At 36.6% G+C, this 21,156-nt stretch overlaps 1 protein-coding gene and 1 long non-coding RNA gene across 3 annotated transcripts in view; one reads left to right on the top strand and one right to left on the bottom strand.

Moving 5' to 3' along the window:
• The first annotated feature begins 21 nt into the window (after positions 1-21).
• The window catches only part of GTPBP10 (GTP binding protein 10), a 27,126-nt gene continuing 5,991 nt past the window's right edge, over positions 22-21,156 (top strand). Inside the window, exons 1-9 of one of the 2 annotated variants that reach the window (XM_043463418.1) lie at positions 108-189; positions 1,222-1,238; positions 3,324-3,517; positions 7,328-7,419; positions 8,072-8,216; positions 15,951-16,024; positions 18,027-18,079; positions 20,360-20,467; positions 20,994-21,071. In XM_043463418.1, the coding sequence (XP_043319353.1) occupies positions 3,378-3,517; positions 7,328-7,419; positions 8,072-8,216; positions 15,951-16,024; positions 18,027-18,079; positions 20,360-20,467; positions 20,994-21,071 (690 nt within the window). In that variant the 5' untranslated portion in view covers positions 108-189; positions 1,222-1,238; positions 3,324-3,377. Of the gene's footprint in view, positions 190-1,221; positions 1,239-3,323; positions 3,518-7,327; positions 7,420-8,071; positions 8,217-15,950; positions 16,025-18,026; positions 18,080-20,359; positions 20,468-20,993; positions 21,072-21,156 lie in introns of both variants that reach the window. The other variant, XM_043463417.1, reaches the window with a different exon arrangement.
• The window catches only part of LOC122438507, a 25,218-nt gene continuing 16,160 nt past the window's right edge, over positions 12,099-21,156 (bottom strand). The window contains exons 4-5 of the long non-coding RNA XR_006268576.1: positions 12,437-12,568; positions 12,099-12,230 (exon numbers count right to left, since the gene is read on the bottom strand). This is a non-coding gene — a long non-coding RNA (uncharacterized LOC122438507). The remainder of the gene's footprint in view (positions 12,231-12,436; positions 12,569-21,156) is intronic.

Genomic DNA, 21,156 nt, shown 5'->3' on the forward strand with positions numbered 1-21,156 from the left:
CGCGCCTTCCGGCAGGAATGGCAGTCAGGCGCGAGGGGGCGGGGGGAAAGCGTGAGAACACAAAATAGCTGCGGTGGTCGGCGGTGACGTAAAAAGGCAGCGCCGTACTTCTGTGCCTACAACTTCCGCCGGAGGGAATACTCGCCCTTCGCAGGCATGGTGCGCGGCAGTTGCGTGTTGTACAGAAAGGTCCGTGACTAGTACCCCCTCAGCCTGATGTGCGAGGCCAGGTGCCTCTAACCCCACCTGAGGGTGCAGGTTTTTCGCTTTCCTCTTTCCGCAGGTGTTTCTTCTTGGGGGCCTCTTTCTTGCTATTTTTCTTAGTCCTTTTCGCCTCTGAATAACTCGGGCTTGGCCTGTAATGAGAAGGGCGTCATCACCGATCTTTGTTAGGAAGGTTGTTTGGAACAGGGTTTGAGATTTTTCAGGGGATAGTGTGCACGTGAGATGGAGGGCTGGGATACTTGCTTGCCGTTTAGGCACGCTATGTGGTATAGGTGGAGTGTAGGTTTGACTTTTGACTCAAGTATGTATTTTCCTTCTTTTAAGTAGTAATATCCATAACTTGTTTTTACATATTTTTTTTGAATGCATTGTTATTACTAACTTTCTAAAGACGATTTTTATCGGTAAACCAAAATAGGTAACTGACTTGCCTTCTTGCGAGAAACTAAGAGTTTTGTGCAGTGTGGGTTTTAGAATCGTTTTTGTAAACAATTCGCAGATGCTTTCAGATTTAAAAACCACTCAAATCCTTACTAGCAGTGTTTTTTGAAACATCATAGTTTGATCATTATTACTAAGGACGAGATTGGGATATTCCTTTTAAGTTTGGGTTATAAATCTTTGAATCTGATAAATCTAGAGCAGTAAAAAATGTCACATACTGAAAGGAACTTTAAAAACAAGAGTTTTATTTTTGTCCGAGGAAAGGCATGATTAGTAAAAGTTGTGGTTAGTGAAGTTTTACTTTATTCAGCTATTTTCCAGAAAATAGGTGGTCAGAAGAAGAGAGACTTGTGAAGCATAGTACTTGGGCATATGGGGTAACTAATCCTTAAGCAAAAAAAAAAAGAACGACTACATTTTTTGCTGGTTATGTTATTACAGGCTACTTGTGTAACTGCTGCCATAGCAGTCACTGCCAGCCCATGTTTTTTTTTTTTTTTTTTGCAAGGGAAATCTACCTCTTCACTTACCTGTGATGCATTTCTGATCTAGCACTACTGAACCAAAGAGTAAGTTCTTAAGCTCTCAGAGAAAAATGCTCTGGCTTGCTCTTAAGTTTTATATATTCCTTCCACCCTTACTATTCCTGTTTCGTGACTGTATTTCCATACTCAAATGAAAACCTGTTCTTTGAATCTTTGCTAGGTAACTTACACTGCAACCTCAAGTGTAGACTGAGATTTACCAGTATCACCAAAGGAGCTTTTGATAAATATGCTGGTTTACCCTAGTCTCATCCCCTTCTCCAAAGTATATCAGAATGGTCAGTGAAGTATATGTATTTTTGAAAAAAGTCCCCAGATGTTTTTGATACTTAAAACTATATACTAAATGACTAAAAGACGGGAAGACTATGAATTTAAGAAATTACTCTGTAAGGAATTTTGATAGTCCAGGTGGCTAAGACACAGGATCTGACCAGTAGGAAGTTTTTGATTTAGTGAGGGAAACAGAAATAAACCCTAGATGCAGTGTAGGCTTTCTAGAGGCCTAATGGATTCATGGGGTCGCAAAGAGTCAGACAGGACTGAGCGACTGCACTGAACTGAATGGCAACCTACTCCAGTGTTCTTGCCTGGTGAATCCCGTAGACAGAGGAGCCTGGTGGGCTGTAGTTCATAGGGTCACAAAGAGTCAGACAGGCCTGAAATGACTGCACAATGTATATAATAATAGATATATAATTAAAATTACTGAGTGCCCAGCTAAGCCAGTGGTAAATATTAATTTGAGAAATTAAGAAATACATCAGAAAATAGGACATTTGGATGGGTTTATGATAGAAAAAATGACATTGTAAATAGATGAAACAGCATGAGCAGAATGTCAGAGAAGTGACAGTACATTGTGTAGTATAGAGTAAAGAGAAGGAGGCTATCGGAGGGGTTGAGTGAATGGAAATGAAACTGAAAGGGTAGGTTAAGAGCTTTGACTGTAGCACAGAGAATTTTAGACTTTATTTTGTAAATAGAAAACCATGAATGGTTTTTGAGTAAGAGAGAAATATGTTTAGGGATCAGATCAATTTTCAGAAAAATAGCTCTGGCAGTGAGACAGAAAATGTAGTGAGGAAGGAAGGACTAGATGTTGAAAGACCAGTTAGGAGCTAATGTTAATGGTCAAGATACTAGGGCATGTGGTTGTGCCATAAAGGAAAAAGAGTAGAGCTTCAGGGAGAGAAACAGGTATAAAGATTCCCATATGTAGCCTCAATGAGTAGAGAAGCTTTAGTTTCATTATTTGAGAAAACATTGGAGGAACAGAATTTACCTAGGGAAAAGTTTGATTTTGTTTTACAACATGAAAGGTGACTGTTATCCTTTCAATACCTAAGATATATATTTGAGGGATTTCAGGTATAAGATACAGATCTTGTTTCAGTTGCTTTAGACTATTAAGCTTACATCTGGTGGAGATATCCAACTCGTTGGAATAGAGAATATCTCACCTGGGTGATAGTTACTAGTACAGACTGAGAAAGTATGGGGAGAAAGTCTATTCAAAAGTGGGCCAATGTCAGACCTTCAGGTTAAGGAAGGACAACAATTGATAATGAAAAACATAGAGTTAATATGGGCAAGTGAGATCAGACAGGAGGTAGACTAAGCAAAAACAGTAAATGTGGCATATAGAAAAACCTTTTATATTTTTAGTTTTAGTGGCATCAAAGAACTAGAAAGGAGTTCAAAATTGGTAAGCACTTACGGTATCAGTTCAGCTCAGTTCGGTCGCTCAGTCGTGTCCAACCCATCTCGACCCTGTGAACTGAAGCACACCAGGCCTCCCTGTCCATCATCAACTCCCGAAGTTTACTCAAATTCATGTCCATAGAGTTGGTGATGCCATCCAACCATCTCATCCTCTGTCGTCCCCTTCTTCCGGCTTCAATCTTTCCCAGCATCAGGGTCTTTTCAAATCAATCAGTTCTTCACGTTAGATGACCAAAGTATTGGAGCTTCAGCTTCAGCATCAGTCCTTCCAATGAATATTCAGGACTGATTTCCTTTAGGATGGACTGGTTGGATCTCCTTGCCGTCCAAGGGACTCTCAAGAATCTGGTATACAAATGTTCTTTTTCTGTCTTTCTCTATTAGTATGGAAACTTCATTGATAACCTGAGACTCTTCACCAAGGGAGGAAGTGGTGGAATGGGCTACCCTCGCTTAGGTGGAGAAGGTGGAAAAGGTGGTGATGTCTGGGTTGTAGCCCATAATAAAATGACTTTAAAACAACTTAAGGATAAATATCCTCAGAAACGGTTTGTGGCTGGAGAAGGAGCAAACAGTCGGTAAGTATTTACTGAATGACTTGGTTGTCTTTCCTGGTGGCTCAGATGGTAAAGCGTCTGCCTACAGGGAGACCTGGGTTCGATCCCTGGGTTGGGAAGATCCACTGGAGAAGGAAATGGCAACCCACTCCAGTACTCTTGCCTGGAAAATCCCATGGATAGAGGAGCCTGGTAGGCTACAGTCCATGGGGTTGCAAAGAGTCGGACAAAGAGCGACTTCACTTACACTTTGATTTTATGAAATTAATTTTTCCCAGAAGAAGAAAAAGTTAAAAGATAAAAATTTATTTGGAATTTGAAGTAAATAATAGCCTGAATTTGTAACTGAGCAAAAATCTACAATTTTTGTCTCTAGTTAAGATAAAAGATAGTATTAAGGTGGTTCTGAAATTTTTAAACTTTTGTCGTTTTCTTGCAATGTTTATATTCTTTCACACTTCCGTTATAGAAACAGAAAATGATCTGAATCTCCACTGTTTTCTTCTGAGATTATCTTTGACAGTCTTTTAGTAAATTCTCTAGAAAATGTTAACTGGCTACTCCACCCGACTGCAATGCTTAAGATTTAGAGACTGTTTGCTGCTACATCTCTTGAATGTTTTCCTTTTTTCTCTGTTTTGATTTTCTCTCTGTGAAAGCAAGATCTTTCCTTTGTTTTTTGTTATTGTCTGTTATTTTCTGTGGGACATATTATGTGTTTAAAATATGAGGATTTTTTTATTTCATTGTAAAGAAAATGAAGAAAAAAATTCTTAAACCCTCCATCCTGTGATTCCTCAGGCCTGTATCATTCTGTTGTTATTTTTTAGAAGGTGTTTGTATAAAGCTTAGGTTTTCTGTTCGTTTTTTCTTTTCCCTTCCCAAGCAAGTGTTTGGGTATGTGTATATATATGTATATATATTTAAAAAAATAATTTTATTTATTTATCTATGGCTGTGCTGGGCCTTGGTTGCTACATGGGCTTTTCTCTGGTTGCAGTGAGTGGGGGCTACTGTCTAGTTGAGGTGCACGGGCTTCTCATTGCAGTTGCTTGTCTTGTTGCAGAGCACGGTCTCTGGAACGTGCGGACTCAGTAATTGTGGCTCCCAGGCTCTAGAGCACAGGCTCAGTAGTTGTGGAGCATGGGCTCAGCTGCTCCGTGGCATGGGGAATCTTCCTGGATCAAGGATTGAACCCATGTCTCCTTCATTGGCAGGCAGATTCTTTACCACTGAGCCACCAGGGAAGCCCCTGTTTGGGTATATTTATTAGTCACAATTGTAGGGGATGGAATGTGGCACTTGCTTGGGGGATGGGTATAAGCAAAGGATAAGAGCCAGTACACAGGCTAAACACCCTGCAACACAGAGTGAGGAACACCCCGCTGCAATCACAACAGCAAATATTACTGCCGCAAATATCCAGCAGCATCCTCTACTTGTAAAGAAATCCTTGGAGAAACCCCTTAAATTTCTTTTGAGCAGTTTTGTTTTATGCATAGTCTTTATAGGGCAAATTTTGAGGTCCCTATATTAGAATTTAGTAATCAGTTTAAAGATCAGAGTGGTGGTGTATGATTTTGATGTTACAGGTGGGAAATAACCTGCGGTTTACATCTTAAAGTAAAATTTTTCCCCATTTTATAGTTTCTTTTGAAAAGTAAGGTTGCTATAATTCCAAACTTATTCTGTTTAGATCAGTAGTGAGCTAAAGATGGTGTATAACATTAAATGTTAAGAAAGATTTAAAAAGAACATTTACTGTGCTTGTGTGTTGCAATTCTTAGAATGTAAAGGCTTAAATCTAAAAGATTAATAAGAGCCAACTGGATGAAGTGGAGGAAAAAGCATTACAGGAAAGCTAACAACATGAAAAACGTGAAAGACCTAGAGATAGAAGACAAATACCAACAGAAGACACTAAAAGAAGGCCAGTGTGGCTGGGTATGCAGAAAACACAGAATGTAGTGGAAGATGAGACTAGAAGGATTCAGAGCTTTATCATTTCTAAAATCCTGTGGTATTCTCCAGGTTGTCTCCTGTCTTCAGTCTCAGTCATCACCTCCAATCCATTCTTTATCCAATTGTCTCTCCAGTGCTTTTTCTATACCATCAAATTTATTAATGTGACTTGCCTATTTAAAATCCTTCTGTGTTCCCCATCACTCTAAAATAATATTCGGACTAATTAACATAGCGTATCAGGCTCTTTGTGATCTGGACTACAGTGTCTTCCACCCTACTACTATGCTTATGCTCAAAATAACTTATTTCACCAAATGCCTAGTTCCCTTCTAATTGTGTGTGTGTGTATTTTTTTCTTTCACTTTCCTGCCTTCATTATTTGACAAAAATCTTCCTCCCCTTCCAAGTCTTGGTTCAAGCACCACTTCCAAAGTGTTGGTAACTGAATAAGATTTTAATTGCAGATATCTAATAATGTCTACTGAAAGACTGCTTTTGTTCGTCATGAAATCTAATCTCAGTAAATTGGTTTATGCTTGCTTGACTATGAAAATGATCAAATACCATTTCAGTTATTTTAAAAGCTGTTTATAAAATTATTTTGAAATTTAAGTGGCAGATGTTTTTAATAAAGTATCTTAATAGAATATTCACTAGCAGTAACAAATAGGAATGAAAAGTGAGTCTTGTCTTTACATTTAAAAATCGCATCATAATCCCAGCAAGAGAGATGTTCTATTTAAATCTTTCTTTAATATATTTCAAATTCATTCATTTTTGTCAATCCAGTTCAATCAGCTAATGTTACTTGAGTGTCTGCTTTGTGCCAGTATTATACTAGATGTCTAGGATAAAATGATGATCTAAACTGTTGTGTTCCCTGCTGCTTTAGAACCTAACAGTAGTCTAGTATGAGAGCAAACATTTATCAAATAAATGAACAATAGAAAATTATCACTGTGACAAGTGTTATGATTGAGAGCCTGCTCATGAATATGGGTATGGCAGTTCTGACCTAATCAGGGAAATTAGGAATAAATAGATTTTTTAAAAGGTCAAGTACTTAGAGTTCTTCTAACCAGAAATAACCATTATCAACCTTTTCATGACTTTTCTAAGACTTTCTATGTCTTTATGCAAATGTAATTAACTCTATATATAATATTTGGGGATATAAAAACAGGAACACAAAATTTAGTAACCTTTTCTTTTAACTTTTTTTCCCATCCCAGAAAATTGTTAAGAATGCCTGAATAGTCCGATAGTATTGGAAATAACATAAATTACTTGGTCATTCATCTATTTAATTATTGATTTTTTTTTTTTTTACTGTTACTATCACAATGCAATACATGTCTTTGTGCATATAATAGTTTACATGGTTGTTCACTTGTTTTTTTTTTTTAGGATAAATTCCCAGAAGTGGAATTACTAGTTAGAAGTTTGTACCACTTTATCCTCTCTTGAGCAGTTTAAGAATAGCCATATGAGCCTCCTGTAATTAAAGTACTCTCATTTGAGGGGATGTTTTGAAAATACCTTGTTATTCATCAATGAATTTTTCACACTTACTTGTGTTGTTGCAATGATCTCTTTCTTTCAAATATACATTATTTTAGTTTATTATCAGTTAAAATGACTTTTGGTAGTTAGCTTGGTAACTTAAATCATCACTTAATATTTTTATTGAGATACAATAGCCTAAAATGCAAATAAATATTTTTTCTTCATGATTTGACCACTTAACATCTGCATTAGAAGAACTGGTTGCTAATCTTCTTTGTATACCATTAAATTTGCTTGAAGCATCAACCATTTAATCTGGCAGGTTTTCTTTGTGTTAATTTAACTTTTATTTTTTTGTAGAGTTAGTGCACTGAAAGGCTCCAAAGGAAAAGACTGTGAAATTCCTGTACCTGTGGGTGTTTCAGTGACTGATAAAAATGGTAAAGTTATAGGTGAGTGGACTATAGCTTCTTATGTTGTGCATGATGATGCTGTTCTCTGCTTTGTTGTGTCCAGCTTTTTGCGACCCCATAGGCTGTAGCCCGCCAGGCTCCTCTGTCCATGGAATTTCCCAGGCAAGAGTACTGGAGTGGGTTGCCATTTCCTTCTCCAGGGGATCTTCCCCACCCAGGGATCTAACCCAAGTCTCTTACATCTCCTGCACTGGCAAGCTGATTCTATATCATTGTACCACCTGGGAAGCCCATAAAATTGTGAGAAATGTGCACATTTTCAAATATTGAGAGCTGTAAGGAATAGCACCTCTCGTGTTTCAGGATTTTTTTTTTAAAACGTTAAGTATTTTAGTTGCTAGTTTTTAAAACAGCTTTTAAAGTCATTATATAAAAGTTGTTCAGAATTAGCCACTAGATTTAAAATAATTTTAAAGACAAGAATATTTACTTGGTTTTGAAAAAAATAACTAGCCTTTTTCCATCCACTAGCAAAGGTGTTTTTCCAATAATAGAAATTTGATTCTGTTATTAAGTGCTTTAAATTTGTAAATTAGACTTTCCTGGCTTCTGTTTCTGAAAGAAGAGTGCCATTAGTGATTAGCTCCACTTATTAACCTTTGCTTTAAATATCTTCATCTCTCTTTTTAAGGAGAACTCAATAAAGAGAAAGACAGAATTTTGGTAGCTGAAGGAGGTCTTGGTGGTAAATTACTTACAAATTTCTTACCGTTGAAAGGCCAGAAGCGAGTAATTCACCTTGATCTAAAACTTATAGCTGATATAGGCCTGGTGGGGTAAGTATCATTCATATTTTTATTTTTATACTTTCTGAGAGATACTTCATGAATAGGAAATAAATATAAATGGTAATGTGGGGGCTGCATTATTTCTTATTTGTGGAATTTGTGTGTATGTGTACTTTAAGAATGTGCTGCTAAATGTAGTAGTTTTCATATTGCCAACATAGAGAGTATCATAGTTACTATTCATTTGTCAAGTTCAGTTCAGGTGAGTCACTCAGTTGTGTCTGTCTCTTTGCAACCCCATGGACTGCACACGCCAGTCCTCCTTGTCCATCACCAACTCCCGGAGTTTACTCAAACTCATATCCACTGAGTTGGTGATGCCATCCGACCACCTCATCCTCTGTCGTCCCCTTCTCCTCCTGCCTTCAGTCTTTCCCAGCATCAGGGTCTTTTCAGATGGGTCAGTTCTTCGCATCAGGTGGACAAAGTATTGGAGTTTCAGTTTCAACATCAGTTCTTCCAATGAATATTCAGGACTGAAGGATGGACTGGTTGAATCTCCTTGCTGTCCAAGGGATTCTCAAAAGTCTTCTCCAACACCACAGTTCAAAAGCATCAATTCTTCAGCACTCAGCTCTCACAGCCATACATGACCACTGGAAAAACCATAGCCTTGACTAGACGGACCTTTGTTGGCCAAGTAATGTCTCTGCTTTTTAATATGTTGTCTAGGTTGGTCATAACTTTTCTTCCAAGAAGTGTCTTTTAACTTAATGGCTGCAATCAGCATCTGCAGTGATTTTGGAGCCCAAAAAGATAAAGTCTGTCACTGTTTCCACTGTTTCCCCATCTATTTGTCATGAAGTGATGGGACCAGATGCCATGATCTTAGTTTTCTGAATGTTGAGCTTTAAGCCAACTTTTTCACTCTCCTCTTTCACTTTCATCAAGAAGCTCTTTAGTTCTTCACTTTCTGCCATAAGGGTGGTGTCATCTGCATATCTGAGATTATTGATATTTCTCCCGGCAATCTTGATTCCAGCTTGTGTTTCAACCAGTCCAGCATTTCTCATGATGTATTCTGCATGTAAGTTAAATAAACAGGGTAACAATATACAGCCTTGACGTTCTCCTTTTGCTATTTGGAACGAGTCTGTTGTTCCATGTCCAGTTCTAACTGTTGCTTCCTGACGTGTATACAGATTTCTCAAGAGGCAGGTCAGGTGGTCTGGTATTCCCATCTCTTTCAGAATTTTCCAGAGTTTATTGTGATCTACACAGTCAAAGGCCTTGGCATAGTCAATAAAGCAGAAATAGATGTTTTTCTGGAACTGTCTTGCTTTTTTGATGATCCAGCGGATATTGGCAATTTGATCTCTGCTTCCTCTGCCTTTTCTGAAACCAGCTTGAACATCTGGAAGTTCACAGTTCACTGAAGTATTGCTGAAGCCTGGCTTGGAGAATTTTGAGCATTACTTTGCTAGCGTGTGAGATGAGTACAATTGTGTGGTAGTTTGAGCATTCTTTGCCATTGCCTTTCTTTGGGATTGGAATGAAAACTGACCTTGTCCAGTCCTGTGGCCACTGCTGAGTTTTCCAAATTTGTTGGCATATTGAGTGCAGCACTTTCACAGCATCATCTTTTAGGATTTGAAATAGCTCAACTGGAATTCCATCACCTCCACTAGCTTTGTTTGTAGTGATGCTTCCTAAGGCCCACTTGACTTCACATTCCAGGATGTCGGGCTCTAGGTGAGTGATCACACCATCATGATTATCTGGGTCATGAAGATCTTTTCTGTACAGTTCTTCTGTGTATTCTTGCCACCTCTTTTTAATATCTTCTGCTTCTGTTAGGTCCGTACCATTTCTGTCCTTTATTGTGGGCATCTTTGCATGAAATGCTCCCTTGGTATCTCTAATCTTCTTGACAAGATCTGTAGTCTTTTCCATTCTATTGTTTTCCTCTATTTCTTTACACTGATCACTGAGGAAGGCTTTCTTATCTCTCCTGGCTATTCTTTGGAACTCTGCATTCAGATGGGTATATCTTTCCTTTTCTCCTTTGTTTTTTGCTTCACTTCTTTTCATAGCCATCTGTAAGGCCTCCTCAGACAACCATTTTGCTTTTTTGCATTTCTTTTTCTTGGGGATGGTCTTGATCACTGTCTCATGTACAATGTCATGAATCTCTGTCCATAGTTCATCAGGCACTGTATCAGATCTAGTCCCTTAAATCTGTTTCTCACTTCCACTGTATAATTGTAAGGGATCTGATTTAGGTCATATCTGAATGGTCTAGTGGTTTTCCCTACTTTCTTCAATTTAAGTCTGAATTTGGCAATAAGGAGTTCATGATCTGAGCCATAGTCAGCTCCCGGTTTTGTTTTTGCTGACTGTATAGAGCTTCTCCACCTTTGGCTGCAAAGAATATAATCAGTCTGATTTCAGTGTTGACCATCTGGTGGTGTCCATGTGTAGAGTCTTCACTTGTGTTGTTGGAAGAGGGTGTTTGCTAGGACCACTGTGTTCTTTTGGCAAAACTTTATCAACCTTTGCCCTGCTTCATTCTGTACTCCAAGGCCAAATTTGCCTGTTACTCCAGGTGTTTTCTTGGCTTCCTACATTTGCATTCCAGTCCACTATAATGAAAAGGAGATCTTTATTGGGTGTTGGTTCTTGAAGGTCTTATAGGTCTTCAAAGACCCAATCAACTTCAGCTTTTTCAGCATTACTGGTCGAGGTGTAGACTTGGATTACTGTGATATGGAATGGTTTGCCTTGGAAACGAACAGATCATTCTGTCGTTTTTGAGATTGCATCCAGGTACTGCATTCTGGACCCTTTTGTTTACTATGATGGCTACTCCATTTCTTATAAGGGATTCTTGCCCACAGTAGTAGATATAATGGTCATATCAGTTAAATTCACCCATTCCAGTCCATTTTAGTTTGCTGGTTCCTAAAATGTCGACGCTCACTCTTACCATCTCCTGTTTGACCACTTCCAATTAACCTTGATTCATGGACCTAACATTCCAGGTTTCTATGCAATATTTCTCTTTACAACATCGGACCTTACTTCCATCACCAGTCACATCCACAACTGGTGGTTGTTTTTGCTTTGGCTCCATCTCTTCATTCTTTCTGGAGTTATTTCTCCACTGATCTCCAGTGAAGTCGCTCAGTCGTGTTCGACTCTGCAACCCCATGGACTGTAGTCTGCCAGGCTCCTCAGTCCATGGGATTCTCCAGGTAAGAGGACTGAAGTGGGTTGCCATTTCCTTCTCCAGGGGATCTTCCTGACCCAAGGATTGAACCTGGGTCTCCTGCATTGCAGGCAGACGCTTTACCATCAGCCACCAGGGAAGCCCAAGGGGCTTCCCAGGTGGCGCTAGTGATAAAGAACCTGCCTGCCAATGCAGGAGACAAAAGAGACACGGGTTCGATCCCTGCGTTGGGAAGATCACCTGGAGAAGGAAATGGCAAACCACTCCAGTACTCTTACCTGGAGAATCCCATGGACAGAGGGGCCTGGCTGGCTGCAGTCCAAGGGGTCACAAAGATTTGGATACGACTGAGCAACTTAGCACTAGCACTAATCTCCAGTAGCATATTGGGCACCTACTGACCTGGGGAGTTCATCTTTCAGTGTCCTATCTTTTTGCAGGAAAATCAGTCAAATGCAGTAGTATAAGAGAGTAAAAGAATGTTACCAGATATTAGGAATGAAATTAAAAACCCAAACAAACCACATCTTAAAAACTATGTAGAAATAAAGAGTAGGGGGAAAATGACTAAGATATTCTTACAAATTTTAATAGAGGTATTGAAGTATCATCAGTCAGATGGCTAAAGACTGGTACAGTTGATCTCAGCCATTAGCTTTACACACTGTTGAGCACCACATTGGATCTTGTAATGACCATTCCCCTGTCCTTCACTCTGTTTAGGAGCTGTCCATTCTCAGGACTGCAGATCTTACAGTGTTTTTCTCTTTCATCAGCCTCCACCTTCATCAAACAGTGCTATTTAGCTGTAGGGTTTGCAGTGCTGGCACCAGCTGGAGGGAGATAGATAGCAAGGGAGAAGGTAGATAAAGGAAGGGAAATGCTCAGCTTTGCGTGTCTCCTCTCCCTCTGTCTTCCCTCCCAAGCTCCACTGCAGCATTCCACAACAGTCAGATGGAAGGTCTAAGGAGAAGGGAGCAGAAACTGCTGCTCCACTCCAACTGCCACTTCCATTCCTTGCCTTCCCGTAGTTTCTCACCTCTTTTCATCTTCCTCTTCTCACATCTCACAGCTTCTTTATCACACTCTTCACTCTGAACTCCTCACCTCTTTCCATGCCTGTCTAAATCTTACGAGCAGGGGCTTAGGGTTCACAGAGGCCTCATACCTGCTGAAGTTGTAACAGAGAAAGATGAGATCTTGGCATTAAAGCTTGCTATTCACATTTAATTTTTTCAATAAAACATAGTTATGAGGGTAATGAGTCATCGGTTCTGTAATACTATTGGGTTGGGCAAAAAGTTTGTTTGGGTTTTTCCATAAGATGTTATGTTGTAAAAGAACTTTTGGCCAACCCAATGTATATTTTTAGGAACTTTATGGACTGGATAGGATTTTGTGGATAAGACTGAGAATCCAGCCATTCACTTTCTCATTTTCTGGAAAAATATGTTTCCGTTTCCATAGAGATACCCTTACAGCCTAAGAAGAACATACCAAGGTTGAGTAGTGAATAAAAGTGGGATGGTGATGGGAGACTCAAGTGAGACTGTTTGTGTTAGAATCTCAAATCTTCTGAAGGCCGGCTGGATGGTCTTGAATACAATATCTCTAAGCCTTTGTTTTCTCTTTAATAGAGGATGGCAATAGTCCTGCCTTTAAAATGTTATTGCTGAGTAAGATTGCATTTGCAGCATAACAGATGTCTTGGATTTATGAATGCTCAATGAGTGAATGGTAGCTGCTATCATTATTATCATCATATATTGTCAACTTATTAGAGACCACATATAGTGAAATAATTAAGCTTTTCAGAAGTGGACTTCATATTAGTTAATATCAAGCATCATGATTCTAGACACAATGTTTAACATGTATGCTAGTGCTTTTAATTAGGTAACTATTCTTAAAAAGTTACCTAATGTGAATACCAGCATAAGCAGATACCCCTTAACCTTTAAGCCAGCTTCAGGAATGAACTGAGCCTGGAAAGCAAGTTATCATGTAACTAGTATACTTGTACTGCTGTGGTTAAATCTGATCTTTGCATGGGTTGGACCTTAGCCTGTAAAATCTTCATTAGGTAACTTTCAAGAAAAATCTGTTATTGGTTCTTCAATCATTAGCTTCCTTTTTCTTCTTGTATTTTTATCTCTTTGGAAATAGTGCATTTTTCTCTGCTTAATATTGTTATGAAAATATGGGGTTATTAGAATTAAGCAAGTCCAGCTAGTGACAGTCATGGCAAAACTGATTGCAATTTGCTTTACAAAAAGTTACGAGAGCCTAGGTATAATAGGATATAAGAAAAGACTGTTTTTCCAGGGGAAATGAGTCAAGCAATCTCGTGTAATTTTATTCTAAATTTATTATAGAAATATTTTAATAAGATTGTTTAAAGAACTTCATTAACAGCTTAAAGTTTTTTATAGAATTCCAAGTTAATATTTGTAGAATATTACACTATTATTCCAAATGAAAATTTGGCAGTTTTGAGAAAAGATCATGATTTGAATGAAAGCTGTGAAGACAGGGATAACATTTTTCCTGTTGGTTGCTGTATTTCTCATGCCTAGTATATTGCCTAACTGAAGTCAATGCTCAGTATGTGTTGGATGATTTTCTGAATTGAGATACACTTGACACATAACGTTAGTTTCAGGTGTACAGTGTAATGATTTGGTATTTGTATATGTTGATCACCACCGTAAGTCTAGTTAGCATCTGTCACTACGTGTAGTTAAAAAATTTTTTTTTCTTGTGATGAGAATTTTAAAAATTTATTCTCTTAGCAACTTTTAAATACTACTGATTATTAATTATAATCACCACACTGTACATTATATCTCCATGACTTACTTATTTTACAACTGGATTTTTTTTTTTTTTGGCTGCGCCACACAGCTTGCAGGATCATAGTTCCCCAACCTGGGACTGAACCCAGGCCTTTGGCATTGAAAAGCACAGAGTTCTAACCACGGGATGACCAGGAATTCCCTACAATTGGATTCTTTACTTTTTCACACCCTTTACCTGTCTTACACCCTCCTGCCCCTACACACATTTTCTGTATGCTTTCATCTGTTATATGGACACCTTGGATTGTATTCACATCTTGATTATTGTAAATAGTGCTGCAGTGAACATAGGGGTGTGTATATCTTTTCAAGTTAGTGTTTTGGGATTTTTTTGATAAATATCCAGAAGTGAAATTGCTGGAGCATATGGTAGTTCTATTTTTAATTTTTTAAGGAACCTCCATACTGTTTTTCGTAGTGACTGTACAATTTACATTCCCATTGGTTGAATTAATTTAATGAAAATATCTGAATGATTTTAGGAAATTACCTTGTAAGTGGCCCCCATTCTTAGTATTTTCTTGCATCCATTGGGGGCTTTTCTTGAGGGAAATTTATCAATAAAATAAAAACCTTTAAAACAGCCAGATATTTTAATGTAATATTTCTTTTTCTAGAAATTTACCTCAAGGAATAAAAGTATATGTAAAGGTTCAAGGATATTCACATCAGTGTTTAAATTCTTTTTTAAAAAAAGTTTGGCAAGAAATCAGTGCTCATTTGCAGAAAGAAAAAGAGGTGTCTGTTAATTGCACCACTTAATGTTAAGGTGACTTAATGTTGCTGTATTTCTTTCTAGCTGTATGCACATTTTTTATAATGTCATTTATAACAGTAAAAAAATTTGAGACCACCTAAATGACTAATAATATGAAATTAGGTAAGTAAATTACAGTGTACCCTTGAAATGCATTCACCTTATATAATTCAGTTTAAAAAGGAGGCCAACCAACTATAAGTAGCCTTTTAGTGAGAAAAGGAATCAAAGCTGAATCTAATCAGATATCTACCAATTTATAGGAATATGTTAAAGGGCATCATGTATATCAGCAGAAAAAAACAGACTGGAGAAGAAACTACAGGACAAATGACCCAGTTTCTTTAAAAATAAAATTGCAAAGGGGAGACAAGTTTGAAAGGGAGCCTATACTAAGAGAAATTTAAAAGATAAATCAACCAATTGTAATACCCAGACCTTATTTAGGTTTTTATTTAAATAAACCAACTTTAAAAAAGTTATTAAGAATGTATTAATATTTGTTGAAGCTAGAGGATAGCTAAATCAGGTTCATTACTTTGCTAGTGAAATGTCCATATGAAATGGTTTTTTAAAAAAAATCCACAAAACAATATAAGAGATATTTTGTCAGTGTAGGCTAGAGATAGTGAGTTGCAGGTATTTTTATTAATTTCTTTTTGTTTTTCTAGAGGTTTCTTTTGTTTTTCTACAGGTTTTTTTTTTTTTTTTTAACGTTACTTGTCAGTAGAGAAACATCTTCAGTGTTCACCATAAATTTATCTTTACCTTTTCTATATTTTGTTCCTCAAGTTTTTCAAGATTATAAATTTATATTCTTTTAATTCTAGCAATATTCAAGAAGTCTGTTTTTTGAAATGTTAGGAATTCAGAGATAAGTATTAAAAATGCTGTTATTTGTTGTGATGTATTAATATGAATTTATTTTCTTATTTCAGATTCCCAAATGCTGGAAAATCCTCTTTGCTAAGTAAGATTTCTCATGCAAAACCTGCAATTGCAGATTATGCATGTAAGTACAATTTTTTTAGTGTGTGGAGGTATATTTTAAAGACTAATTTTTTTTTGAGTATGAATAAAATATAACTGGGGTAGCCCTAGTTTGAAAATTCTTGGCAGACAGAATATATGGATTTCCCATTAATCTTTGAAACCTCTATAGCTCTCAGCAAAGTTCCTAGTACTTCTTAGATACTTTGTCGCATTTATTTCTCTGTTGCATAATCATTTGTTTGGTTTAGTTATTATTTTATGAGTACCTACCCTTTATCAAACACTGTGATAAATGCTAGGAAGGCAGAGATCAGTTCTTTTATTCATTAAGCAAGTATTTATTTCCAGGAACTACAATAAGTCCTGGAGTTAAAAAGATTGGTAAACAGAAGTGAATACTGTTACTAATGAATATAAGAGGGTATAATACAGCTTTTTGAAAGCGTGTAGGTGACTGCTTTAGATTTCTTTGGGGAAGTGTGATGGTGGGGCTGAGATATGAACAGTAAACATGAGTTAACTGGTGACAGAAAATGGAGGTCAGAGTCTCTTTAGTCAAAGGAGATAGTGTGTACACACAGGCTTCATGGTGGCAGGGCATAGATTTGTTTGTCTAAAGAACATGTTGTAAGGGGATGAAGGAATCAAGCTGAGGCTAGAGATGTAGGTGGAGATCTATGATATAGGCCATATAGGCTGTATTTGATCTTTATAGCTTTAGAAGAGGTTATAGCTTTTTAACAAAGGATAAAAATGATTAATTTGCTTTTCAAAAATATCTCTTTGCATATAATGTACAAAATGGATTAATGTGGGACATAAGTGGACCTGGAAAGAACTTAGTAGAACTAGCTATTGCAGTAGCAGAGAAGGTATAATGGAAGCTTAGACTAAAAGTAGTGAATGAATGGGCTTCCTGGGTGACTCAGTTGTAAAGAATCTACCTGCAATGCACAGGCCTCAGGAGAAGCAGGTTCGATCCCTGTGTCAGGAAGATCTCTTGGAGGCAGGCATGGCAACCCACTCCAGTATTCTTGCCTGGAGAGTCCCACAGACAGGAGCCTGGTGGACTGTAGTCCATAGCATCTCACAGAGTTGGACACGACTGAAGTGACTTAGCAAGCAAGTGAATGAATATAAGAGGATCTCTACCTTCATTAAACAAAATGGCACAGGATGACATTAACATGGAAAGTGAAAGTCACTTAGTCGTGTCCGACTCTTTGCAACCTGATGAAGTATACAGTTCATGGAATTTTCCAGGCCAGAATACTGGAGTGGGTATCCTTTCCCTTCTCCAGGGGATCTTCCTAACCCAGGGCTCCCACTTCACAGGAAGATTCTTTACAGCTGAGCCACAAGGGAAGCCCAAGAATACTGGAGTGGGTAGCCTATCCCTTCTCCAATGGATCTTCCCAACCCAGGAATCAAACTGGGGTCTCCTGCATTGCAGGCAGATTATTTACCAGCTGAGCTATCAGGGAAACTATTGAAAATAAAATCATGGAAAATAAAATCAAACAATTCTAGGGTTAGACTCTGATAAAGTAGAGTTAATTTTGTACTAACTGCTATAAATCTCTTGGCCAGTATTTATTGTTATAAAATAGGGGATCTTTGAGAAGGAAAGAAGAAAAGCAAAAAGTCGTAGAAGGAGGCTGCTGTTGGATTGATGAAGTTTGAGGATAACGGAATGAGAAAGGACCAATAGATTTCAGATGTAACCCAAATGACAGAAACCTAAATTCTGTCCCCTGCCCTCAACCCTTTGCCATGCTCTTCAGGTTTGAGAGGGACTTTGAGGCCCACTAATTAGATTAGGCCTATGCTTTTGTAGATTATAAATATCTATATTTGTCCTTTTCCAAAATAATTATACCTTTAATTTCAACGAATGAGAGCATAATCTGAATTAGGTTGTTCACAGAAGGGAAATATTATTTATTTTATACCTAACACTAGGATAGTTTTGAGAGTACAATGCTTTATTCTAGCTTTAATTTACTTTTTTTTTTTTTTAGTTACAACAATAAAGCCTGAACTTGGAAAAATTATGTACAGTGATTTTAAACAGGTGGGTATTTTTTTTAACTTTTATTCTTTTAAAAATATTTATTTATTTATTTGGCTGCTCTGGTATCCTTAGTTGCAGAATATGGGAATTTGTTTCCCTGACCAAGGATTGAACCTGGGCCCCCTGCATTGGGAGTGCAGAGTCTTAATCACTGGACCACCAGAAAAGTCCCGTAGGTGGCTATTTTTAAAATAAGACTCTTGGTTAGAAATGAAAGTACTTGCCTTATTGCTTAGACTATAATATTCGACAGTTTCTGTGGTGTTGGAAAAAGTAGCAGGATTTTGGTTTTGGTAATTGAAGTCATGATCAAATCAATTCTGCTGAGCACTATCAGAGTAAAATATTGTATAAGAATCATTCTTCCAGAGTTTGGATACAGTTTGTCATTATAACATTGATTGTATCTTAGTCTCCTTGATCTGTTTGTTCTCATTGCAATTCCATATTTTATTGCCATACTTGATTATTGATTTTCATTTCCTAAAAACATATTCTAAAGTTCATGGATGTAATTTTATCCCACTTTACAGTTTAAAAAATTTTTTTTTAATTGAATGGGATTTTGGTCTTAGCAAGCTATTAAAATTTATTTTTCCTTGGTAAGGAAGAACTCTAGGTTTTTTTTTTTGAGTAATTAGAATAAAGACAAAAAATGGAAAATAATAAAAATTTAAAAATATGTAATGTATGATCAGCAGTTGCATTCCTTAGTGTTTACCCAGATAATTGAAAACGTAGGTCTACTCAGAAGCCCACACACAGATGTTTACAGCTGCTTTGTTCATAATTGCCAAAACTTGGAGGCAACCAAGATGTCCTTCAGTAGATGAATGGATAAATAAGCTGTGTACATATTGAAAATTGAATGTCATTCAGCACTAGAAAATAAATAATCAAGCCATGAAAGGACACAGAGGAACCTCCAGTGCTTATTACTAAGTGAAAGAAGCCAGTCTGTAAAAGCTACATCCTGTATGATTTCAACTATATGATGTTCTGGAAAAAAGGCAAAACTGTAGAAATAGAGATCAGTGGTTACCAAGGATTAGGAGGAAAGAAAAGTTGAGTAGGTAGAAAGGTTGAATAGGCAGCATACAGAGGATTTTTAAGGGCAGTGAAACTATTCTGTATGATATTGTAATGGTAGATACATGTCATAAATTTATCAAAACCCATAGAATGTATAAAACCTAGATGATGAACCCTAATGTAAAATATGGACTTGAAATGATGATGTATCAGTGTAGTTTCATATAATCCAATGACATAATTCAAAAGATATCAAAGATGTATATTCATTAATAATAGTAGTATAACAGTAAAAAAATTTTTTAAGCTTTAACAATTACATAGAAGATTAAATAATAAGTAAAATTATAAGTGCAGGATAATAGGAATTTAGAAAACATTATTGGTAATTTAAGGGAAATCAGTAAAAAAAAACCCTGAAGAAAATTTCAGAACATGAGACCTCTGTATGTACTTTGCTTTGTCACATAGGTACAACTTTCTTTAAAACTGAAAATTTTAACCACACAAGCAGTGTGTGTAGAGCAGTGGTTTTCATCCCTTACTGTACATCAGAATCATCTGACTAGCCTAAGAGCAACAATGATAAATCACGTTTGGGCCCCAGTGATTTGAAACCAAATCCCTGGGGATAGGGCTTGAGGATCTGTAGTTTATAGTAATTCCTTAGATGATTATGATGTGCGGTGAAGTTTGAAAACCACAAGTGTTGAATAATGGTTAATGACTCTAATAATGGTTAATAATCCTAAATAGAGTATAGGGACACTGTTTCCTTTACTTTTTAAGAATGGTTAAATCCTGGTAGAATATGAACAGAAAGGACCAGTGGTACCAAACAACCATTTACATATAGAATAAAACACTTTATGGTACTTAGATCCTAAGTCAATGTCTGCTGAATTAATATCCTTGTTTACTTTTAAGAATTTAAAAATTTGAAATTCTTTGAAAAGTTCATATTGAACAGTATAATTTATGGAATTCTAAAGAGAATTTATGTTAATAAATGTTAATCTGAGCCCTAGAATTCTTAGATTGTTAAAGTAAAAATGGGACTCCAATTTTTGATAGCAAAGGATTTTGAATCTTAATACATTTATTTTGTTATCAAAGTATCTTGGCTTTATTAGAGATACAGTAATTCAGTGGTAATCACAAATTAGAAACTTTATAATTGAAATATGAAAATTGTTGGATGTAATTAGTTTTCATTTTTTATTATTAAACCATTTAATTTTGTATTAGATATCTGTAGCTGATCTTCCTGGTTTAATAGAAGGAGCACATATGAACAAAGGAATGGGCCACAAATTCCTCAAGCATATAGAAAGAACTAAACAACTGCTTTTTGTTGTAAGTCATATGCCTATCAATGTAATGCTTAAAAGAATGTGAGAATCAATGAATTTAGTTTTCCTAGACATTTTTATAATAACATTTAAAGATAAAGTAGTAGCATATATTAATCCACTAAATCTGTTTAAATAGGAGTCAGATTTATTTATAATATGGGGATGGAAATGGAAATGGCAACATTTACTGTATCAGATGAAAGTTTGGCCATATTTGTCAGGTTTAATTCCTTAGGATTTTCTATGTACTACTAAATTACACAGCATTACTTTCCTATTTCATGAGATTATCTTTATTAGTATAAGTTGTTTTCTCTGTACTAGTTTCTCATTAATGATTGTGATATTATAAGAATAATTACAGTGATCTTAAAATATCAATTTCTCTCATTTCAAATTACTAAATTATCAAAAGAGTATAGATTGAGAAATTATTTATAGCTTGAAAGAGTGAAACTATTCAAAACAGAATTGTATAGCTGTCGTTCTTTCATTAAAGGCAATCTTTTTTCCTTTTCTTTTTTCAGGTTGATATTTCTGGATTTCGGCTTTCTTCCCAAACTCATTACAGAACTGCTTTTGAAACCATAATACTGCTTTCAAAAGTAGGTTTTTCTATCTGGTCTAGTATGTAGGGACATAGGACTGTATGAAATAACATATGATAATTAGAATAAATATATCTTCTAG

The sequence above is a fragment of the Cervus canadensis genome, chromosome 3, assembly GCF_019320065.1.
Source record: "Cervus canadensis isolate Bull #8, Minnesota chromosome 3, ASM1932006v1, whole genome shotgun sequence".
Taxonomy (NCBI): domain Eukaryota; kingdom Metazoa; phylum Chordata; class Mammalia; order Artiodactyla; family Cervidae; genus Cervus; species Cervus canadensis.